Here is a 26,002-nt window from a genome sequence, read left to right on the forward strand (position 1 = left end):
TTAGTGCCCCAGATCTATTAAAGGGATAATCAGATGTGCTGTTTGCACTGTGAGAGAAAAGTATAAATTAGATTTTCTGTTCAGAAACTTGGAGACCCCTTATTATACTGCTGGGATACTTCCTATTCTCCGAGTTCACTTCTTTGACATTTCCATGGCTGGTTAAGGTCAGTGAGGATACAGAGAGATTACTGAGGGGAAACAAAAAAGGTAACATATCTACAAGTTTAATAAAACACTACACTTACAAGCTTATTGTACGCATGTGCACCCACACGATATATAGATCTATAGTTTCAAAAGTGATTAATGATTTTAGGTGCCTCAGTCTTTGAGTGACACTTTAACGAAGGCTGTATTTTCAGAACGTGATGAGGAAATCCACCCTCTGACAATCATACCCTTTAAGATCTCAAGCTGGACACCCAAAATCATGAGTCATTTTTAGACTTTACCTAAATGCCTTTATTATAATGTTGTCTAATGTAGCACGGTACTTCCAAAATGGTCAAAGCACGGGACCAAATTATGCCTGCCTAAGCTACAGCTGTGCAACCATAAATGGGAGGAGATTGCACTAGGGAAACAAGAGGGAAGACGGTGGCCCTTCATGAAGTTATGGTCCAAGAACCACCAATGGCACCACATGCTGCTGAATCCCTAACCTGATGTGTTAAGAACAGTTTTTCAAACATTTCTCTTCTTGCTCTACCTTCCTGTTACCTGCTCACATGGCCAAGCTGATGGATGCAGAGAACCCCAACTGCTACCGCATTCAGATAACTGAAGAAACTTGCCATATTCAGACTCTGTACTGACAAAAAGCCGGGAACCCGACTTTTCCCGGGAACAGGATTATATCTGAAAGGAACGAGCCTCCTTACAACACTGGTTTAAAACTGAGGCACAAGGAATAAAGTTACTTTGACTGGCACTTACAAGCACAGAAGGAAAAGTAAAACATTAAACAAGGGTGAAAGGGATGACCCCGTTTTCCCTGGTACTGCTACATTTAAAGATGACACTACCCTGACCGCTTTAAATTACGCTTTGCTAATAAAAACAAAAGCAAGACTTCTAATAACCAGGACACAGGCAAAGAAAAAAAGGGCTATAAGCAGCACTCACTAAAATAATCAATTTAGCGCTATTCCCTCTCACTAAGAAGTAACCTGTGAGGACAGAGCCCTGGCATCCCAGAATATGCAATTTTCAGTGTCTAGTGACACAAGGTCACATCAGCAGTGGGAAAACGCTTCCTCTGTAAGGGGTGACCATTCTGACAGAGCGTCTGGCATGACTGATATTCAGGAACTCGCAGCATCAAAAGACAAGGTCAAATTCCAGAGAGTCAGAAACCAAAGACAGAGTGATGCTTGTGTTTGATTCACTTGCTTTCACAATCACCGAGTATTTAATCTTTGCAGCTCTTTTTATTTGACACGATCGGCCCCTCTGGAGCCGTCGCAGCCTGAGGAGCCAGTGGAGGCCGTCAAGTAAATGAATCCAGATTTTATAAACAGCCATGGTAACTTACTCCCACATCACGGTCTATTGTTAACTCACTTGCTTCATGACGGAGGGAGAGATGTTAAGTTACCAAAAGAAATAAGGAAATTAAGTGACAAAAAAAAAGAGTGACGGATTTCAGGGTTTGACTGAAAAACAAACAAAACTGCAAGTTGCCGCTGAAAGTCGGGTGTGCACAGGGCCCAGAACCACCCAAACAGTCTTTGGGTTAACATAAATGATTTCAAGTGACCCTGAAACAATGCATGGTTTTCCCTTTCTTTGGGGATGGGGGACTGTTTGCACATCGAGGAGCAATTTCTGAACTGAAATAACATGAGATCTGGTCTTCACAGAGTATTTCCACCTTCTAGGAGCTGAAACACAGCTGGAAGTCCAGGGATAACAAAATGTTTAGCCTAGTGCCTAATGGGTTTAGGCCCCTACCTCCCATTTTCAAAAATTACTTGGACACTTAGGAATCTAACAAAGTCAGGGGGACTCAGGGACTTCTGAAATTTTACTCAAGCTTTTTTAATATTAGTGTTTTGTTCCCAAGCCTCTTAAAGCATGAAAAAAAAAAATACTACACACAAATACTAAATAACCTGTCTTACTCCTATGATGAACCCTGGTCTGACATGTGATACTCTTGGGTCTTAATATTATAATAGGCAGTCTGTCTGATCAAACACAGCTCAGACTTTTATTCTTACACTTACACCCCCACCCCCTTTCTTTTTAAGCTTAACTTTTAGAGGGAATAGTGTTGAACAATCTCTTTCATCGCAGGACTAACAACAGAACCACTCACAGAGAGGGCTGGAGACTAAGGCAATGTCAGAGGCAGCAAAATCAGCAGGGCCTCGCCCATGTAGAAGTGAACTTAGTTATTTAGGCTGATACAAAGGGTAAGTCAAGAATGTGGCCCCACTGTGCTAGGTGCTGTACAGACATACAGAGGCAGCGGCTGCAACAAAGTGTTTACTCTAAATAGGCAAAGGCAGATAAAGGAATTATTGCTTGCTCCATTTTACAGATGTGAGCTGAGGCACAGGGGGATTAATGGTCTTGCCCATGGTCACATAGGAAACCTGTAGCAGTGCCAGGATTTGAATCCAGATCTCAAGTCCTAGTTCTGGGCCTTAACCACAAACCCCATCTTTCTTTTCTTACTCCTAGTCTCTAATTACAGGCCATTCTAGCCCACAGTATGCTCTTTCCTTTGGGCAAAATGATCCCACTCCTTCAGCTGCCACCAACTCTGCAACATACAGCATGACCTGGAAATTGGAATATCATGGAAGCTTAATGGCGCATGCTGCTATGCAAACAACAGGGTCCACTCATGACCCTCTCACATTTCTCAACTTTGAATGTGTGGCTAAATCAAATAGAAATAGGCCCAAACTCATGCTCCACTCCTTTGATTTCAACAGACTTGCACCTATGCACATGGTTATGTGAACTCACCCTAGCTCTTGGACTGCCAGAAGGAGGGCCCACCCCCTGCCATTGAAAAAACACCTCTGACTGAGTCATCAAGGATGTCTCTAGTCTGTTTTCCAGAATTTGAATGATGGTGGATTTGATACAACGCCAGAAGCATGAAGAAATTGAAAGTAGGAGAGAAACTGGAGGATCCTTAGAGCTCTAGCAAGGAGCCTCCCACTCCCACCCCCAGGGAAAAAGGATACTCTTAATAACAGGCAAATCTGGGGTGGGTTCTGCTGAATGCCTGAGAGAGTTTATGAGTATGTATTAGCATGAAGCGCTCATGCCACTGCAATGAAAGATGATGCCACATTTCCATTAGATGCTGCTTAGACTCCCTCCATGCTTGGGCTGAACGCATGCAGGCAGACACACTTCTAAACACAGCTCAAAATGCCATGGCCGACCTGAGCACACCAGGCACAGAACCATTTTTAAAATCCAGCGTTCTAGACTAGGAGAATCCCGGGGAAGACCCCATCGCTCTTGCCAAGGCTGGATTCTGTCTAACGTGATCAAGAATAGAAAATTAAATGGAGAGAGGAGAGGCAGAGACACCTTCCCTCAGCCTGTCGGCAGCGGAAGCATTATAAATATATAAGTTCACCTTATTAAGAAACCCTTGACAAGTAGCATGAACCCTGGAGGGGTTAAAGAGAGATGTATTCAATATGGTGTGAAAGTTAAATGAGAAGCTGTAACCATAATATACGTATCATATCTGGGAAACTAGGTGAGGCCCCCATGGAACATTACATACCGCATGAAACTTTATGGACAATGTAATGTATTATTTTTAACGATTCCCTTGCCTACCACAGACCTTCTCTGCCAAAAGGAGTTTGCTTGGTTTGCAGTTGCGTTTTAGCTAAAGCGATACCTTGCAGATCATTATGGTTTGGGTTTATTTCAATGAGAAATAACAGTTTTTACAAGATTCCACTCTGTTAATATGAAACAAATAACCCCCACCCACCCCCAACCTCGCACGGAGCTACTGTACTGAGGTGCTCGGCGTATCCTGCGCCTTGCCCTGGTTAACTTCCCCTAGTAAACAATTTATCTATAAATATACCAGTAAAAACATTGGCACTTCTGCTAGTTCAAGTTTACATCATCAGCAGCCATCTCCAGGGAGAGGTAGGCCATAGAAATAACCAGCTGGAGCATCACAATGATTGCCCCTGCAGGAGATGTATATAATAAAAATTGAAATCTGCAGTAGCAACTTCTCACATACTTGTCCTTTTGGTTTATTCATCAGAAATAATTATCTGTGCATGCGTTCACAGGAGCACATACTTTATGATGTCCATTAAAATTTAATGTATTTTAATAATACTGTAACTACAGTAGGAGCAAAAAAATGAAATTTCAGTCATACAAATTGTGTTGTTGCATTCGTGTCATCAAACAATGCATTGGAGGGAATCAATTTCTAATCTCCAATGACATGGAGAAAGCAAATTTTAACTTTGAAAGATTAGCTCAAAACCTCTCTGAACATTGACAGAAATTAGTCTAAGCAACAGACTGGGAGCCAGGATTCTGAATTTTATTCATAGCTTTATAATTGACACCCTGAGTGGCCTTGAACCAATTCCTGAACTCCCAGCCTGCTCTTCCCCACCTGCAAAATAGGAATAAAACATGGACCTACATTGCTGATGTGAGAATTTGTTGCTTATAACATACTTTGAAACTGAAAAGCATAATAAAATAAAACTACAAGCATAATTATTGTAACTCAGAGGTGATGCGCTAGCATACTTCCTGACTATAGAGCAAAACAGAATAAAATCTAAATTAAATCTTCAAGGAGTACCTGGATCTCTAATGTAATGAATGAATTCCAGAGTGATCCTATCTGCCTGGTATGTCCTACCCTGATCTAGGACAATGGTTTGAGAGCATGTCCCACCCTATCATGGCAATTAGACAATTCCAGTGTTTTAATAAGTAATTGATGTATATACCACAGCCTTGTTAAACTTTATATGTTTAAAAAACCCAAACATTTAAAAATACTTATTTCAGAAACAATTCTTCCTGTTCGAGAGACTGAAGCTCTCAAACCTCTTCTTGGAAGCTATTAAACAGACAGTCAGTACAAAACATCATGGTGTCACCCATTCTTGGATGAGTATCTATTTATGAGTGAAGAAATTATACATGTGGTGTCCTCACCAACAGTGACACATCTCCACTCAAGTGTGAGTCACCTACTCATATAAGCACATTTCTGAAAATAAATCTTTTTTTACCAGAATTAAATTCCACACACTTGGGGGACAAAATACCTACTTTTAAAAAATAGTTAAAATGGAGGAATGTTAAAAACAATACTGTACAAGGCACCAAGTCTTCAGATCATAGGACATCTGACTTCATAAATCCATGGTGCAACTGAAAGCATTTAGGATGTGGAAGTTAGACAGTCAGAGGCGTTCTTTACAAACCATTGTTAAGGTCACAAAAGTGCTATTGTCCACATGAAGGCTTCCAGAATGTTCTCCGTGATTCATGCTTTACAGAAATATATATGTATACCCATAGTCATAGGGAGAACTCACAGAATGAGCTAAAAGTAACTGCATAAAATGTAGTGTTCAAACCACAAAGCTGTTGAGAAGGAACATTGAAAACGTCAGCATGGCCAAAAGACATTTACCAGTAGTGAACAGTGGTGAACTGTTCTACGGATGCAATAAAAAAAAGTTAAGGGTACTTGGGTAATGGGACCAACATTACAGTTGTTGATATAATTTATATCTAGGAAGGAAAAAAAGTAAAAATGGAACAAGTTCAAACTTCTTTTATAGTAATAGTCTCCAGTTGAGCATAATCACCAAAGCTACAGTGATAAGATTGCCAAAACTAGACAAACATCTGTGAGATGAATTCATCTCAGAGGGGAAGCCAACAGCTTGTTATCATTAAAGAGGCGATGCTCTCTCTGCGTTTGAACTGCAGGCCGCCTTGTTACTGCATTTGCTGAGGCAATTGCACCAGATGTTGGCAGCTATCTTCAGATGGATGACAAGCACCTGCTGTTGGGGAAATTAAATGCTCATCAGCCTTCTTTACTGGGGAGGCTGTGAGGGGAGAAAAGGGTAGTGGCAATAGCTGACCCTTCAAAATAAACCTATATCTAGGAAATGACAGTGAAGTGTTGGCTTGCCAAGTGGAGAAGCAGAGTGGAAATTCGTTGGATAGCTTCCATAGCCTCTGGTGAAATTTGCTTCCCACCCTCCCGGTTTTAACAATTAAGATGGCACCAATTTGAACGTGTTAAACAGCTCCTCATGGTAATAGAGTCAACAGCAAAACCTTCCCACGGCAAAGTCACCCATACAGCAATTTCTCCGCAAACCCAGCCTCACGCCATTCAGCAGGTGCTCCACATGTTGAAAAGTTTACTGTGTAGCATCTTGAGGCAATATAGCCCCACCAGAACCAATGCATCCAAGATCAAGCATCTGTTTTAAAAAGAATTGATGTTCAAAGCAGAATCACATTCATGACAGCGCAAACTCAGCTTTGAAATCAAAGCCCTGCAACAGGGATATGCTTGCAGTCTCTTAACACTGAAAAGTACTCGTACCAGCATTATTGTTTAAATTATCAGAGCCTTCTCTGCAAGTATTAGACAGCTTTCAGAAATGAACTCTTGTAAAGTTTAAGACGGCCTTCACAAGTCATCTCTAAAAAAGAAAGTACAGATTAACATCCATCTGGCAAAGAAAAAGTGGTACTCTCCCGATCTTCTTGTCCAGAAAGATACAATCTGAAAATTGTGAACCCATTGTATATGAGACAGACACAGCATAATAGAATTGATGGCAAATACTCCATTCTTTTACATATAGTTTATGGGTCATATTACCAAAGTGGTGACATGACAACAGATACACAGTTATATAAGAGCCCATTCCATCTTTCAAAACCATTCTGCCTGGGAAAGTAAATTAGAACGATCATTGTTAATTGCTATTTATGCAATACTTCTTGTGAACGTCCATGATGGGAACAAGCATTTGTTTGATCTAATCTGACCACATGCATTCTGGATATCCTTCAGATTAAGAGGCAGTTAATCCTCATTCTGGTTAGATTATCTAAATTGGCTCTTCATCTGAGCTACTTTGCCCTTGTCCCAGTTTCTGGAGATTTATCTATCTGTACATACTTTAAAAACACATTCTCTCTCTCTCTCATGGACCAGGGACTGGGACATATTACCCAGTTCTAAGTAGTTACTGATGTTGCTAAAATGAAAATAAATTAAACCATTTTGGTTCACATATTCCTAGCCTTCTCAATTAGTCCATTTTCACACCACTGTGTTTCAACCTTTACTGAAATACTCCCAGCTTCACATTTTTCCCTAGAACAATAAATGCTAAAAACTCTTGACAGAGTTCTACATATTATAGTATCTGAACTTAAGAGTATTTCATGTTCTACCTCTCTCTGCATGACTAGTGCAAGTCCAATTCAACTGGCCATTCCTGAAGATACTGTGTGCAGACAGAGCAGATAAATATTTTACGTCTACAACTGGTTGAAATTTATTTGTTGAAGTTTTTCAAGGAAATAGTGAGGTTTCAAAAAAAAATTCATACAAAACGTCTACCTCAAAGATTTTCAATTTTTTGTTAAAAAAAATTTCAGCCAACATGAAATTTTCAGCTTCGTTATATAAAGTCAAAATTGTCCGTTGGGGGCAGTGGTGATTGGGAAGCCTATTCTCCAACCAGCTCAATTTACTTCAATTTGTAATTTTACAGTATATCCCTACAAAATAAAAAACAAACCACAAGGACACATCCTGTGCACAGAATTATGGGTGGTCTTCAGAGGTAGATTTTCAAAGGCACAGATGGGAGTTAGGCACCCTCGGCCCACTGAAAGTCAATGGTACCCCTGTCACTTTTTGTGCTTTTGAAAGTCTCCCTCTTATTCGGAAACAGTATAATTAAGAGTTAAACGTTCATGGTGCTACAACCAACAAACAGTTTGGGCGGATGACAGAACATCAAAGCAATAAGAAGTTTATTGCAAGAAAGTCCTCCCCACTCCATCAGCATTATTCTAATTACACAAGATGAAAAGAAAATGTCACCTAGTAAAATTCACTGGATCTTCCAACTGAGATTCCCCAATGGCTGTGACCATCTCACCTCTCTCCTCCCTCCCCACAGCTTGCTCTCTCAAATCTAGAACTTCCTCAGTATGCCTGAAAAGCTAGGAAGAAGAAATAATCCACCCAGAAAGGACCCTGCCAAAGATATGCCTAGAGCTTCTGGAATCTTTAAGCAGTTATCTGGACTCCTCCACACAAAGATTCTGAATTGCAGACTGAACAAGGTTAACACAAAATGTAAGTCTAAGGAGCTGCCAAACCGCATTGGTGATGGCAGGGAATACTGGGGAGATATCTCCTATGACAGCTGACATTCAGATGCACATTAAGCATGAAAGTGATTGAAGCCCATATAAAAAGCATGGGCTAAATTCACCTCTGGGGCAACACCAGGGATTACAGTGGGGTTAAGCAGTGATGAACTGAGCCCTTAACAATACAAAAAACAATGGAAAACTAGTTTGCTGCCCCCTGCGGCAGGGGGTGGAGACCATATTTTATCCCATCTGAATGGCAACTGCTGCATCTTCCGTGGGGCTCTCAGAGCATCTTCCCAGTTTAGGAATTCCATTGGGGTCACGTCTGTTTGTTTTAATAGGCACAGGTAGGCTCTGCCATCTGACTCGTGATGTCTAAGAAATGCCAGCTTCTCTTCTCTTAAGAGAAGGCAGAGTTTAGACCAGAGAGGAAGGTACGATTGATATAGGAGTGATATAACTGAGTAAAATCTGCCACCTGAAGTTTTCTTGGCTCTTGGCGGCTTTGCCAAATTGAGAGGTCTATAGTACAAATCCCATCAGTTCTAGATTGGTAACTTCCTCTACATCATGGTGTATTTGCTCCACAATCACTTATTATTTGCATTGCCATAGAGCCCACAGTCCCATTGTGCCAAGTGCTGTACAAACAGAGACCGTCTGCACCAAAGAGCATGCCACCTAGGTAAGCTCCACAAACCCAGTCAAGATCTGTAAACCACAAGCTGCCCTAATTTTTCAGAGAGACGGAAAGACACCGTTGGCACAGTGGCTCAAAGGTGGGTTTAAAAATGAATCATTTTGTTCAAGAGTGTGGACTTGTGTGCAAAAAGCACTGAGAGGGCTGGGCACAACATCCCAGAGTAGTTTAAGGAAGGAACAACAAATTCGTCTGGGCAGCAATTGACTAAAATCCTTCTGTACTCATAATACCAGTCACTGTATAGAGCCAGTTGAACAGGTTATAAGTGAATGATTATAGCCATAAACTTGCATGTGGAAAAAACTGTCAGACCACCTCCTTCCAGTAATGTGTGTTCCTTTTCCATGTTAGCCAGGAATTATTTATCTAAGCTTCCCACAGGTATTTTGAAGAGCTTTGCTCTTGCTAGTGCTCAGCTGAGAAAAGCTATGTTTTAACAAAAAACAACATGCCTTGTATCACAGAACGTTAAAAATATTCTGTAATGTGATGACATTGTGATCACATGAGCATTCTCTAAATTGAAAGTCTTGTCCACCCCATGTTACACGAAAAGCACACACACACACAAAAAACAGCCAAAAATAGAATGTTGCAAGCTTAATTTGCACCACACCAGGTTTCATGTCACTGGTGCTATTTTTTTCCCTTAATAAATCAATGTTAAAAGAGAAGTTTTTCCAAAAGCAAAGCTTTGGTCTAGTCAGTTGAGGTTAGTAAAAGCATGAATGGGATAGTATTCTGGACCAGGACTGTTGCGTAAATGGGTAAGAGTTGCAAAGTCTATCTATCAAAATACTTTTCTTAAGAGGCCAAGCATGTTGCACTTTGAGAAAGGCAGGTATTAAAATGTGGTTTCACATAGTGGCATGGTACGAACAAAAAATTCAATGGAAAGTATTAGATGGTTGATAATAGACCACCACCCCGTTTCTGTCTTGATATCTACCTGTGATCTGTTGCCTTATACGTAGATCATAAGCTCTTTGAGGCAAAGACCATCTTTCTGTTCTGTGTCTGTACAGCACCTAGCATAGTGGGGCTCTACATCATGACTGGGTCCTGCTTAGCTCTGCCAAAATACTTTTCTTTCAGCATTGTACATAGTTTTGTTCTGCTGAAGCCTTAATTCAAGAACAAACAAGACCAATTATAAAACATTTGGCATTGTGACAGGTTCCAAGATCCTCAGACAAAAGAGACGAGTAACTTTAGTATGAGATTAGAGAAATTTTTCACCCAATATACAGTTTACTGGTTTTGTACTAGACAAAAAGTGAAAGCAACTTGCTTGTGGCCTGGAAAAGATACAAGTCACTGTCTAAATAGCATTGTGTTTCTACTGATAGTGATGTGTGGCATGCCTGTAAACCTATATACATATACAAATTTCACTTATAGGGTAAATTAAGTTGGGTGGAGGGGAGCACAAATTTATTTTAAAAAGAAAAACGGTTACTAACGCAGGCCCTCACCCAGCAACTGACTATGCAAGGGGACTTTGCACTGACTTCACTGGGCTCTGTGCAGATGCAGGGGTCATCTTGCAGGATCAGGGCCATAGCTGCTACTATTTTATTACAAAAACACATGTGATAAAAATAAAGGCCATGACACCAGCCATGGTATTATGCTAAAGTAAATGAGACACAAGGGAGGGGACTGGTGACACGGATGTCAAGTAGGGCTGTGGTAATTTTGTTAATTTCATTTTTAAACCAGGTTTCAGAGTAACAGTCGTGTTAGTCTGTATCCTCAAAAAGAAAAGGAGTACTTGTGGCACCTTACAGACTAACCAATTTATCTGAACATAAGCTTTCATGAGCTACAGCTTATGCTCAAATAAATTGGTTAGTCTCTAAGGTGCCACAAGTACTCCTTTTATTTTTAAACCAGGAAAAGCTGGAATTTTTGCACTGAAGTGAGCTGAGGGAGCCAACCTGGAGAGATGCTTATAGCCTTTATTGCCCACAGACCTCACTAGGAGTGGCGGGTACTTGTGCTCTGTATTATGGTAGCACCCAGAGGCCCCCATTGAGATCAGGGACCTATTGCGCTCGCTGCTGCATGTACACATTAGCAAGAGAGTCTCTGTGCTCTAAAGAATTTAGAAGGTGCAGAATCATGTCCGGGGCCGCCAGCCCTGCTGATCAACTCCTTCCCTTATAGACCTCTCAATCACAGATGTTCCTCAGCATGCAGAAGGTGCTGGGAGGGAGCGGGAGGAGCAGGGATTGGACGCGCTTGTGGGAGGGGGCAGAAAGATGCAGGGAAGAGGAGGGACAGGGGTGGAGGGCCCTTGGGGGAAGGATGAAGTGGGAGCGGGGCCTGAGCTGGAGGTTTGGGGGTCCGCTAAAAGTTTTAAATCAAAACGAGGGTCCTCGGGTTGTTAAAGTTTGAAAACCGCTGATATAGAGAGATCAAGCAACTTGCACAAGGCCACAAATCTTCTGTGCGACCAAGTCAGAAATACTGTAGAACCCTGATCTCCTAAGTCCTGTGCCTAATCAACTGGACCATACCAGTTCTCAGTTTTAAATCATGATAATTTCCTCAATTGTTTAAAAAGGAAAGAAAACTACATTTCCAACTTTCTTCAGAGTTCTGATGCAGCCTCCCCCTCCAACCCAACAAATCCCACACCTTAACAGTACCTCCTTTTATAAAAATCCAGCTAGAAACCTCTGTGACCAATATGTAATTTGTAACTTCCACAAAGCATGTGTCTTATTACAGACCACCTAAAAACTGGCTTTCTGCACACAAGCATTAGTTGAGAGAATTTAAAAAAAAAAAAAGTGGGTTTTTTTAATGTAATGGTCAAGTTTTCTGGGTTATTAAAAAAATGGTAGTTGTGGTGGGAGAAATTATAAAAACATACGTTTTAAGACTAAAAGGATCACTATAATCATTGCATGTCAAAGTAAAATCTTAAAGGAGTGTCCACATTATCCAATACCACGGACTGAATACACAAAATTCTGAAATCTAAAATTTCAGGCAATATACAGAAGGACCAAAAGCTGTTCTCTAATAACCATATGAAAATAGTTCTAAATGAACATTTTTGGACAAGTTACAAGCAATTAAAAAACTTTTTAAACAATGGTGTATCAGTCTCTTTGTTTTAAAGGTTTATATTACTCAAATTCAGCAACTGGATGACTTGTTTTCTGCTGAAAACTCAGGTCAACTTAGCTAGGAAGGAAGGAAGGAAGAAAATGAGCTAAAAGCTATTAAGTATCAGCTAGATAGCTCATGATTGCTTCTGAAGGCAGTGGAGAGGTTAGCAGCAGTCAAAAAAACACCAAACCAAACCACCACCACATTATTAACTTTACTGCATATTAAAAATCTTTCTGGTACTCTGGCTATTACAAATTAGAATGTAAATAAAGTCCAGACCTGCCCTTCTATTTCACAGACCCTAACTAATTCACCAATAGGGGAAATACAACACTGAAAATTTAAAAGGCTGTCAAATTTTAAAAAGAGGACTTCTCAGCAGAGCAACTACTTTAAAAATAAACCATCCATGTATCCTATCCAAAAATCTACATATCAGTGTGCAATAGATGAAACAATACAATCTGGACCCTATGCTAAGTCTTCTATAAGAGCACAACTCCTTGCTCCTCCTGACACTGTTACACATAGACTTCCAAACTCCCCCTGAAATGAACCCATGGAGAGAAAGCCGCCTTTTTTCATGCTAACAACTCTATTGTAACAACACCTTCAGAGGCCATACCCAGAGTCTTAGGGAAAAGTAAACCTTTGGAGCATTTACTTCTCCACTGGAGCATTAACTCATTCGCACCCAGAGAGCCTTGCCAAACAAGGAGGAGCTTTCTTTCACGTTTGTGTGTGTTATATTTTCACAGCTGTCAAAAAGAGAAGCACGTAGCAAGCAAAATTATGTAAACTACCTGATTAGGATAAAATCCTTAATGTAGATAACTTCCTCTCCCCTCCACTCCGCCCCCAGCCCCACACACACTTCCGTTAAAAATAGAAGGAGAAAATATAGGGGTTTCCTCATCTGTTACACGTGTTTTTTTAACCCAGCGAAACGGTTACACCGGCCATTATTTACATTACTCTCTTTATTCCAGTGTGTGATACTGTATACACAAAAGGTTATGTATAGGGCACTGATTCATACATTTTGTTGTTTGCAGCTTACTTGGTTTAAACTTGAATCTTCTTGCCATACAATACAATAACATGGCTATGCTGAGATATGCCTGAAGCAAAGACAAGGGCTTAAGGAGTTATTCTTCTCCCACATAGTTTAAGTATAACTAGCCCACAAACTAAGACTGCAAGAGGATGCAAGAAAATTAAAATCCTTTGAAGCACAGTTTTTTCCATGAAAAACATTATCTAAAGACCTTTACTCAACTGGTGTTTTTTTGTTGTTGTTGTTGTTTTTTTTTTACACTCCTGATGGGAAACAACAAGCAATTGTATAAGATCCTTTGAGATTCAGAAATCCTGATGCTTTGAACTTACCTTATATCTTAAAGCCTTCCTGAGGATCCAATCTTTGCAAAACAAAGTTGAAACATGTCTACAGTTTGTCCGAGACACCACACATAAGCCAGCAAAAGAAAATTAATACAACAAATAGAATATATGTACACACTGTTCTGTTCCATTTTCAGAATTAAATTTAAAATGCAAACCTGACTGCTATACCCCTCAAACATCTCATTTTAGGAAAACAATAAAAATAAGGATGAAATAGAAGAACTGGACCCTGCTTGAAGATTTTCAGAGCAAATAAAGCAGACTGGGCTAGCAAAATTATCATGGCTTTCGTAGCAGTTTACTACAGAAAGGTTTAAAAGATTTCAGAGAAAGGTTTAAAATCTCAACGTGAGAAATACATTTGAGAGATATTTTAAATCTCCTCACCATAGAAATATTCTAAATCTGTTTTTAACCATTTATTATTTAAAACAGCCATTCCCACACACAGGATAAGAAGTATATTTATATTTCTGAATAGGGTAGTCATATGTGGTGATACCATGCATGGACAAATCTGGAAGGTTAAAGCAACCAAAACATACCTCCTTTTAAGCAAATGTGTGTCCCCACTGTCCTGGTTACATAGGCTGAAAATACTGTAGCCTCGTTATTCAACAGATAGTTCCCACACAGGCCAAGTTGAGCATTTCAAGAAGATTTTTATACAATTCCCTTTCAGTAATTAGGACAAAAGTGTATCTGAAGCCCAATCATGTTAATACATCTATTAACGGACAAATATGACATTTTAACATTCTTAAACTCAAGGGGTGTTTCTGATCTAAATTCTCATGTTTGGCTTTTCACCACACAGCAACAGCTAAAACTCCAAGCAATTTTCTAAAAGGTAACATATAGTTAGGGTACAGAAAAGGGTTAAAACACCATGTCAAACAACAAATCCTGGCACTGCACCAGAAGGGACATGGGAACCAGGGCAGCTGAGTTATAAAGGCCTGATTGTAGCAGCCCACTGGATTGGAAATGACTTGTAGGCCTAATGAAACAAAACTTTGGCAGTAAAACAGAATGAAAGGAATGAGACAATAAAAGACAGGAACAAAGGGAGCAGAGTTGTTTCAGCTTAGCAAAATAAGCTCACTTTGTTGTTCGGAAAAGCCAAAGCCGATTAGGATAAACCAATGACTAAGCATAAGTCTTCCAAACTAATTACACAGTTCACCATGTGAAGTATAATTGCAAGTCTCAAAATAAGGACTACTTTACTTTCACAGGAGTTCTATAAAGCAAGCATTACCTAATAAAAAGCTGAACCATAAGAAGTCCCTTATCATCAGTAGCTTACAGCTTAAAAGGTGCACAACATGCATGTCCTGGGAGAAGTGTGATTCATTAACTTTTAGGGGCTTCCTTCTTCTAGTCAAAATCCTTTAAGAGGCTATTGCTTTTTCTTTTTTGAAATGATACTGGAGTCTTAAACGCTCGGATACATCCTAATCACAGGACAGTGAAGGAAAATATAGGCTAGAATCCATTAGCAAATAGCATGGTTTTATTTATTTAAGAAAAGTATAACAGTTTAATTATCAACTAAAATGTTGATAATTTGGACCCGTTTCTAAACTCAGACAAATGTGCTCAGGGAGAGAGACAGAGTGAGCAAGAGCAGAATTTCATCTCAGGGATTACAGCATTGATTTGGATTAAAATTCCAATAGCATTCTTTTTCACTGGAGAGACGGGGTGGCAACACAGGGAGGAAGGGAGAGGGACAGAATGGCAGAAATTGGACTTCACTTTAATTTTTTTAACCCCCTCTAGGACATTCTGGTTTAAATAATGTAATACGTTTTGTTCCTGGGCAGCTTTTCACTTTTGCCTCTGGATCCTCCGGACAAGGCTGCAGTCTCTGGGTTGTAAGCACCGCAGGGCAATGTATATTTATTTTTGAAGTGTTTTAAACTGCTTTTACTGGAATTTTAAAAGATCACAGGCACAATCTTATCAGGTTTAGGTGTAAAGAAAGCATCTAACGTGGAGGCCAAAACTGACCTTACAGTGTCCTTTTTTTAAAAAAAAAATGTATTACATTTTTCACTTATCCACAAAATAGCATTTGAACTCTCAACCCTACTTTCAGCGGACACAACGGACTCAGTTCAGTTCTACCCAGAAGAGCGTATTAGGATCCCCCTCAACACAAAGAACCACGGCATACACTAGTGCATGAGGCACTGGACTGAAAACAAGGAGGGAGCAGAGAAAGGCTAAAGTAGCTTTAAGCCACTCGTGCATCCTCCGAATTCTGGGCTGCTCTGTCCTGACATAAGCCACCCCAGGGGTTTGTCTCAATTACAGCAGCCTATCCTCAGCTGCAGTCAAGCAAGCCACGACCCTTCCCCCAACACACCTACCCATCCCCTCTTCTGGCCTACCCCCTATGCCACGGCTTGCAAGAAGGGTTCTTAGAAGAAAGCTTTAGTGCGGTCTTCCTCCGTTCCTTTCCTTGGGGAATCCTCCAGATCCAGGGATTTCTTTCAGAGCCACTTCTCACAGATCTGGCCCTTTTATCCAGTGTCATAATAATTACACATAATACCTAGCTCCTATATCAGTGTTTCTCAAATGTGGCCACCAGGGGCTTTTCTTGCAGCCACAGCCGGCTGTGATTTGGGAGGGGGAGGCGGAGGAGCAGTGGCCCCTCTCGCTTGCTCCCTGTTGCTCCTGGATGCACAGCCTTGGTGTTGGTTGTTGGGGCTTCCAGTTGGGCCCTGCCCCTCTCTGGAGACACCTGGGGTACAATGGTGGAGGAGCAGGCAGCTGGTAAGTTCCCCCACCTTCCCAGAGGCAATGGGGCTCAGGCTTTGGGCTTCAGCCCAGGAGTGGCATGGAAGGCAGGCTCTGGCTGCGTGGCTTTGGGTTCTGTCCCCTAGCCATAGGGCTTCAGGGTCCGGCCCCCCGCTGCCTCCCCAGCCAATTCTCCCCCCACCTCCCTATCACCCTGGCCCCCGCTGCCTCCCCCAATCTTCCGTCCAGGACTTAATTTGTCCCCAGACTTGCCGGGACTGAGTAAATCTGCTGTGAAAACTGATACTTGTATGTTTCTTCATATCACTTTTCATAGCAGACTTACTGGCTAGCAGTAAATAAATTACAGTGATTTGGATGTGTATTTGTGTATATTTATTTGCTTTTCCTAAAGGTAATTAAGTATTTTAGGAAAAAGTGTGAGCGCGGCCAGCAGCAAGAATTGATCGCCACACTCTGAGGCCACAAAATAATTTGTCCTGATGACCCCTGTCCTATATAGTGCTTTTCATCAGTAGATCTCCAAGTGCTTTTTGTACAGAGGTCAGAGCAGAAGTGAGGGTTTCAGCCCAGAGTTCTATCCCTGCCTCTGCCACTCACCTGCTATATGATCTTGAGCAAATTGCTTCTCTCTCGGCCTCTGTTACCCAGCCCATGCTTTGTCTATATTGTCTATTTAGATCATAAACTCCTCGCAGCAGACATGCTCTTTTGTGCCTTTGTACAGTGCTTAGCACAATGGGGACCCATCTCTGCTTACTGCCATAAAACCACCACCAACTGCCACCCCCACCACTTAAACTATGCTTTCTCATTTACCCAAAAGAGCCTGATCCATTCTGTATCTAGTCCTGAGCTTGTCCCATCTTGGGACAAGCCAGACTTTTTGTAACAAGGCCCACTAAGTTTATAAAAGCTTCTGCTCACGTATTCAGTATTACCTACCCCAGTGTCCAAAAATCATGAGTTGCCCCCTCCCCACCCCAAATCATGAGATTTTTTTTAAATAATAATAAATTGTATGTTCTTTTTCTCTCTCGTTTTTGAGCCTTTGGGACACACTCCAGTCATGTTTTCCAGCTTTCCTCTGCAACTAAAAGGGCTAAAACTTCCCTTATTTGTTAAACGAAAGATTCTTTAAGGAAAGCAACAATCATTGGGTGACTTGTGATAAAAGTCACAAGAGTTAGAACTGCAAATACGCAGCAGTGTTCCCTGGCAAGCGTTTGTGTCTAAAATAAAATCTAATGGGGAATCTAAAATAACTGCAGTTTTTGCTTTTTACTTTTAAGTTTCTGTCATTGAACTTGGAGAATGATGTGGTTTCAAATAAAATGCTGGTGGCCCCTTCCTACCAGCTATATTTCAACTAATGAATGATACCCAATCAGTTTGGCCCACAACCTGGTAGCCATCTTATCCCCGAGGTGTATTTCGAGAGCTATCTGAAGTTATGGAAGCAGCCACTCGCCTTTTGTTAAGCTTCTCTCTGTAACAAGCAAAAACAAGATTTCTAGAACCACATCACTGGTTAAGTATTTTTTTTCCACCCCAATAAATATATCAAATATTTCAAAGAAAAAGGAAGCAGCTGGAGCTGTTCTTATGAAACACGGGAGGCATCTCAGGAATGTCCATCGTATAGGGCCTTTTTTTTGTTGTCTATGAGAAAAGAAAGTGCTCAGCAATTCCAATCCTTGCAGCCACGCTGATGATCCATCATGAAATATTATTTCTATTAAACTACAAGCGAGATTGAGGCTCCATTGTGCTAGGCACTGTACGAACACATTGTAAGAGAAAGAGTCCCTGCCCTGCAGAATTTATCTGCCTTTTCTAGTTAGATTGTGAAAGGTCGGAGGGAAATGGGCACAGAGATGGAAATCAACTTGCCCAATCAGCTGGCCCAGTGGCAGAGCCAAGGATAGATTCCAGGTCTCACATGCCAGTCCACTGTATCACTTTACTGGGTCTTAACGTCAGGTGTGCTCAACACCCACCGGCTCTAACACACATTGGTGTTACAGGTGCTCAACACCTCTCAGAACCAGGCCCTTGGACATCACCACCAGATGACCGCAAATCTGAAACACAGCCCACCTGTGAGGTTAGCATTTTTATACTACCTCACGTACAAGTAAACTGAGGCCCAGAAAGCGTAAAATGTCTCACCACGGTCATGCAGCAAGTCACAGCAGAATCAAGACAAGAAGTCAGGGGTCTTTTCTCCAAGCCACATGCTCTTACAGTTAGTGTACGGGACTGGGTTCATTCCCAGCTCTGCAACAGTCCTCCTACAGACGTTGCCTAAATCACTTAACTCTGCCCGAGTTCCTCATCTGTAAAATAAAGGTAGGACTTTCCTACCTCACAGGTGTGCTGTGAGGGTAAATGTTGGGGAGACACTCATACTATAATGGCTAGAACTAGAGAAGAGCCAGTTAACAAATAACATTGTTGTATACTATAATAGTAATACCTAGCTCTTGTACTTTTCATCAGTAGACTAGAACACAGATCTCTCGAGCCCCAGTGCTCTTACCACTAGGAAACACTGCCTCGCATTATCACACTCATGCAGCTGTGTCACTTCAATGATACATGACTATTTGGTCTCAGTACTGATTAAAAGATGCTCGTTGTTGAAGGCCAGAGCAAAGGCTTTTAGATGTGACTCATGATTTTGGGTGCCTTCATTTTTGGGTCCCCAACTTGAGAACACTTCAAAAGGACCCAATTTTTATGAAGTACCGAACACCCTCCTTCTAAAAGTCAGGCCCCTCTTAAAGCTGTCTCTAATCAGGCATCCATATTTTGAAGTAACCAGAATCACTAGTCCCTTTTGAAACCTTGGCCTGGCTATCTGCATTCTCAGAGACTGAGAAACTGCAAGCATGAAACTACCAGATGGCAAAATTAAAAGACTATATTAAGGGTGCACTCAGGCAATATGCAAAGCACATACATCAAAACTATTATTAACTTCAAAAAATACAGGTTAGAGGAGTTCTGCAGTTTTGATAATGACTACAGAAGTAGCATCCAAAAGCTCATATAATCCTTTAATAAAAGGCTCAGCAGCCTGTAAACATCCTGCCGGAATCAAAGATTATTATTGAAAATAAAATGAATGGTTTGCAAAGCAACTATCAATCCAGCATAGGAACAATTTATAAGCACCACTCCTCTGCCCTCAACAAAATAACGTGTGGCCAAGGCTCTCAAAGGCTTTTTTAAAACGCCCAACAGGCACTGAGAGCTGCTCTGTGGAACCTGATGTGTCCTCCTGCAAGTCTACAACCAAATCATCAATTATTGCCAACAAAAACTGGGAATTCAGTTGTGTGGACTAGCAGGGCTTCAGTGCCAGTAAATACCTGGAGGCCTGAGACACTGTGGCAACAGAAGTCCATTTCTTTTCCGTATCTTAAAGGTCAGCTCACCCTACCAGGCCAATATAAAACAGCTCAAAGAGTTTCTAGGATGTTGCCCAGACCATTACTGAGGGTATTGCAGAATGCAACCTGTTGGAGCAATTGGTTTACAAGCAAAGAAAAACAATGGTGCAAGAATTTCCAATGAATTATGGTAGTCACTGCATGCACTAGCATTCAAAGGCCATCATATGGTGATGGATTAATAGCAACAAGTTCTTCCCAACGTATTTTGGACTGATTAAAAAAAATTCAAAAGGGGCACCTCTCTGAAGCTCTAGGCACTCCTGACACAAGTTATTTATAACAACAAAAAAATGAAATGGTCTCTCTGCCCTGACCAGAATGCAGCGCCCCCATGCATCACAAAACTTTCCTCCCTTGCACAGATCTTATCCCTCCACAGCTGTCCGAACAAAGAAATGTACCATGCAGCCTACCCTGAATACCAAAAGAACAGAAATATTTTCTTGAGCAGGAGGGAGCTGGTTCCAAAGTAGAGGGTCCCCCAGAGAGAATAAACTATCAAGCCTCTCCCTAAAAAAATCAAGGGGGATCCAGCTCAAATGCTTCTGTTGATTGCAGATGCTGCTGTGTGACATGGCAAGAGATGTCATCTGTTGGATAGGAAGGTCCCAAGTCATTTAGGACTTAACCAAAAGGAATAGAATGAGGTGGGTTTAGGCACAGTACTTAATTTCAGAGCAAGAGAGATAAGGAGACAAAAGATGACTAGTGAAACACATTCTGCTTTGCCTACCTCACCTGCTGCTTTTAAGAGCAAATTCAAGAGTAACTTGTTTAAAGTGTCTGAAAGAGTTTTCAGCGAGATTGCACCTAAAGTCTCCCAAATGGATCTCTTGCACCAATCAAGAATCATGTTCAGAAGACTTTTGCCTAATGCTCATATATAACAAGAGAACGTTATGCTGGCTCATTAAGGTGACAGAAGGCTGTAAATCCTTTAGAGCAGGGTCACCCAAACTTTGCAGCAGCCAATAACTTTCTGGAAGCTAGAAAGTCCTAAAGTTTGCTTGACTTAATTGGCCCATTGGGTTTTCAAGTGAAACTGCTTCGGTTCCATTTCAGTGGCAGGCTTGGAAGAATTAAAATTGAAATATCCCAAAGCACACTGCGTAAACTTGCCATTGCATAACCTCGTCACATTACTTCGGACTTGGGAGCCTCCTGCAAAACAATGCATTTTGGGAAGGGTCTTGCCTTCTTTTGTAGGCCACGTCTTAAGAGGACAATCAACCTGAAACCTAATCAATTAAGAAAAAAAAGTTAAAAGTCTTTTTAAGTATTGCACGTGTCCCTGAATCCCGCTGACATCTTTTGTGGTTTTACAATCACATTGCCCTAATTTAAATTTAACGTGCCTCCTCCTGCATTGCTGTGTGATTGATCCACGCAGGCAAAAAGGGGAATGGAATGACTGTATTGTGCCAGAAGTGCAAATGACTATGTGCAAAGCACAGCAAACAAAATGGGGAAAAGAGAAAAATATTCTCTCTGATCAGAGTTTTCATAATCGTAAATGTTACTGTAACAGTTGCAGGTAAAAACAATTTCAGACAGAGGTGTGATTATTAAGTTGACAGGGATCCTTTAGAGACAAAGATGGCATTGCAGACTCAGCAAGCTGCTTTTTGAGTGGTTGGAGTCATTGCCACTTTGGACTTGAAATTATCTGTTTAGAAAGACTCAGGGATCCAAGTGCTCTACAATAGCCTTCTCTGCTTTCCCACACGGACCCAATCCTGAAACAGAATCCTTGCAGACACAGAAGCCCTCTCGTACAGAGCCCAGTTTGGGTGGGATATCATGCTAATACACAGGCTTGTCTGCAAAGATCCAGTTGCAAGATTAAGCCTATATTTGTTCCTTTCTTGAAAATATCCTTTTCTAACATTCTGGTAGTTCCAGGTCTTCTTCAGTGGTCCTATGTCACTTCACAGGATGTTTCTGCAACATCTAAAAAGGACCTTGCTCAGGGAACTTTTTTAAAAGAAAATCAAATAGACATTCTGGTGTTACAGACAGGACTTGTGTTATTCCTAAGGCTCTATTATCAGCTATTGTCATAATGTAATGACTCCACATAAACTCTCTGGATCTCACACACACACACCCCTTTTCCCACTGTTATTTCTGTTAAATAGGAAGCTGGTTTTACAATGTATGAAATATTATAAAATCACTTATCCAAGCGCCAAATTCTTCCCTGAGACACACACATGCAACTTTTAATGATTTAGTTACTAACTTTTATTAAAGAAACAAAGCTGTCAACAGTAAAACTATTTTTTAAAAATATATGCATTATAAATACAAAAGGAAATACTGGGCTGATTTCAATAAATGTACCTAAAGGCAAAAGTTAGCTCCACATTTGATTGTGACTCTTGCTGCAGTTTTTCAAAATATATTTATAAAACAGAAGGAATTCAAACTATGCAGTGTTGACTTGTGCTGGCACTCACCTTGCCAAACTGTTCGAAGTATTGCTTTACATCTTCCACTACTGTATTAGCAGATAATCCACCTACAAATATTTTCTTTGTTCTTGTGACCATCTGTAAGAAATTACAAAACAAGCATACAGTTTAACCAGATTATTCAAAACATTATGTGAAAAAAATATTTTTCAGACGCCATCCCTAACCAGGTTAACGAGAATATTTCTTCACAAAAGCAATTCAGAATCTATTCAATTATATTTGGTATTTCTTGTTTCAAAGGGGAGGCTAGGTATCGGCATTCAAAAATACTGTCCTAGTCCCCTTGGGTATTTTTTTTTAAATAAACGTTTTTATTGTGGTTCTCAATGCAAACACAACTGAAAAAAGTTACAGTATAGGATCAAATTTCCTGTGCCTACTAGCTGTAGTTTCAAAAAGACACAAGCAGGTGATCAGTGATTATATTGCACGTAAGGGATTCATAGATGCCAAGGCTAGAAGGGACCACTGTGATTCTCTAGTAAGTCTCAGAGTAGCAGCTGTGTTAGTCTGTATTCACAAAAAGAAAAGGAGTACTTGTGGCACCTTAGACACTAACAAATGTATTTGAGCATAAGCTTTAGTGAGCAACAGCTCACTTCACCTTAGAGACTAACCAATTTATTTGAGCATAAGCTTTCGTGAGCGACAGCTCACTTCATCGGATGCATCCAATGAAGTGAGCTGTAGCTCACAAAAGCTTATGCTCAAATAAATTGGTTAGTCTCTAAGGTGCCACAAGCACTCCTTTTCTTTCTAGTGAGTCTGACTTCCTGTATAACACAAGCCATAGGACTTCCCTGAATTAATTCCTGTTTGAACTAAAGCATATCTGGATTTTAAAATTGCCAGGGATGGAGAAGCCTTTACAGCCCTTGGCCAGCTGATCCAATGGTTAAATTACCCTCACCGCTACGGTTGCCAATTTTCTGATAACAAAAAACTGACCACCCTCGCTCCGCTCCTCCTCCAAGGTCCTGCCCCCCACTCACTCCATCCCCCATCCCTCCGTCGCTCGCTCTCCCCCATGCTCACTCACTTTCACTTGGCTGAGGCAGGGGTGCAGAAGGGGGTGAGAGCTCCGGCTGCGGGTGCAGGAAGGGGTTCCGAGCTGGCGCCGAGGGGTTCAAAGTATGGGAGGGGGCTCAGAGCTGGCGCCGAGGGGTTCGGGATGTGGGAAGGGATGTGGTCTCCGCAGTGGGGCTGGGGGATGAGGGACTTTGGGTGCAGGAGGGGGCTCCGGAATGTGGGAGGGGACTCGGGTTGGGGCAGGGAGTTGGGGTGTAGGCTCTGGGCTGGGACTGAAGGGTTTGAGATGCAGGAAGGTGCTCTGGGCTGGGGCACGGGCTCCAGGAGAGAGTTTGGCTGCAGGAGGGGGCTCAGGTCTGGTGGGGTGCAGGCTCTGGGAGTGAGTTAGGTAGCAGGACGGGGTTCCGACCTGGGGCAGTGGGTTGGGGTGTGGGCGGGGTTTGGGGTGCTGGCAGGCAGCTCCCAGAAGTGGCTGGCATGTCCAGCTCCTAGGCGGAAGGGTCAGGGGGAGCTGCAGAGCCAGCATTTGGGGCAGGTGCAGCAGCAGCACGCAGAGCCCCAGTGGCCACCCCTACACCTAGGAGCCAGACATGCCGGCTGCTTCTGGGAGCCACGTGGTGCCAGGGCACGCAGGGAGCCTGCCTTAGCCCTGCTGCGCCGCCGACTGGACTTTAAGCAGCCCGGTCAGTGGTCTCTGTTCAACCAGGCTTTCCGGACACCTGCCAGCTCTACTCACCATTAAAACTCTGTTATTACTTTCCATGGATCAGATTAAAAGGAAATTGCTCACTTCATTTAGATTTTAGAATAACTAAAAAGACGCCTAACCCACCCCAACATGCATTAACAATGCCATTTAAAACCCAGCCGCATTAAAATGATCAATTCAGCAGGAGCTCAGGCAGCCACCTACAGACATTTCTTTTCGCCTCTTCATAGTCTAGGAAGCACGCCCTCGGCCCTCTCCACAAGCCCTGTAGACCAGTGGTTCTCAACCAGGGGTCTGGGGCCCCCTGGGGGGGCCACAAGCAGGTTTCAGGGGGGCCGCCAAGCCGAACCAGCATTAGACTCACCGGTGCCCAGGACAGAAAGCCGAAGCCCCGCCACCCGGGGCTGAAGCCCAAGACTGAGCAACTTATCTTCGCGGGAGCCCCTGTGGCATGAGGCCCCAGGCAATTACCCCGCTTGCTACCCTCTAACGCCGGCCCTGGCTTTTATATGCAGAAAATCAGTTATTGTGGCACAGGTAGGCACAGGTGGAGTTTTATAGCATGTTGAAGGGGCCTCAGAAAGAAAGAGGTTGAGAACCTCTGGTGTAGAACATGTGTCTTTTTCACCATTCTCAGAAGTTCATCAAATTTGGACTATTTCCAGTCAGGGGTGGACAGCAAGTTCCAGAGTCCTGGAGCCCTCACAGAGAATGCCTGCCAGCAGCTCCTCTTTTGTAACACCTCAGATCCAGCTCAAGCACCCCTGCTAATAGCAGCTATGGCAGTATGGCATGGGGAGAGAGGTGGACAGTCACATAAGCCACTCCCAAGCCATTTAGGGCTTTATTGGGCAGAATCAAAACTTTAAACTCCACCAACAGGCAGCCAATGCACATCAGGAGCACTAATGTCATATGATCCCAGACAGACGACTAGGTCAGTAAGCAAGCTGCTACCTTCTGCACTTTCATGCCACTTTCTTCTGTATGGCCCAGCTATTTTGCAGTGGGAATCAAGAGTAAGAAAGACAATACAGGAAAAGATCCTTAATGCTGGTGAAAAGAACTAGCAGACAGTATCAGACCAAACATACATTTTGAAAGTTTATGGCAGTTTACTAACTGAAAGCACGGCTCAAATGGGTACATAGAGATGCCATGTATAAAAGAACCTGATTTTATGTGTTCCATCAGACACAGAATGGGCTTGGCAGAGGCATTCAAACTTATAAAGGGTATAGTAAAAATGCATCACTCACTCCTTTTTACTTTGCCCTATAACCTGAGAACAAGGAGTCCGTTAAATTAACGGCTGGTAGATTTAGAACCAATAAAAGGAAATAGCAGCATGGACAGTCAGCCTGGGTAATTCATTTCTGCAACTATTCAACTGAAATGCAGGGGCTGGATTTATTTTTTTAAAGGGCCATATATATTTTATGACAATTGGCAAAGTTTACGATTATGCAAATTAGTGCCTTGTCTACACGGAGGATTTGACCTGACTAACCAGCCAAGAGGATAGCTACAACAGTGCAAGTCCCCTAATGTAGACAGGTAAAGCCATTATTTGTGTTGGTGGAGCTTAGTCTAGTTTCAAGCAAGAATAATCTCCACTGGTGAAAATAGCCTGTCTTTGACTGTCTATGCTAAGGCTTTGTATTGGTGCCACTATACTGGTGACTAGCCACGACTGACTGAAACTTGGTCAAGTCTCCAATACAGTCAAGGCCTAAGGCAAGCAAAATTGAATCCCATGTTCCTTGCTGTAAATCTACAAGGAGTCTGAAAGGAATCCCTCCATTCCTTACAGCAAAAACACATGGGAACTCTCTCCATTTGAGGCACCAAGTACTAGCCCTGGGCTAAAGCAGGATCCCAAACTAGGTTTGATCTGGTATTACAAACTCTT

At 41.9% G+C, this 26,002-nt stretch overlaps 1 protein-coding gene across 18 annotated transcripts in view; it reads right to left on the reverse strand.

Moving 5' to 3' along the window:
- Nucleotides 1–26,002, reverse strand: part of MSI2 (musashi RNA binding protein 2) — a 378,049-nt gene that overhangs the window by 244,065 nt on the left and 107,982 nt on the right. For all 18 annotated transcript variants that reach the window (XM_084651251.1, XM_084651252.1, XM_084651240.1 and 15 more), the window contains one exon: nt 22,335–22,427. In XM_084651251.1, the coding sequence (XP_084507377.1) occupies nt 22,335–22,427 (93 nt within the window). The remainder of the gene's footprint in view (nt 1–22,334; nt 22,428–26,002) is intronic.

Source organism: Lepidochelys olivacea (genome assembly GCF_965140295.1).
Source record: "Lepidochelys olivacea isolate rLepOli2 genome assembly, chromosome: 17".
NCBI lineage: Eukaryota > Metazoa > Chordata > Testudines > Cheloniidae > Lepidochelys > Lepidochelys olivacea.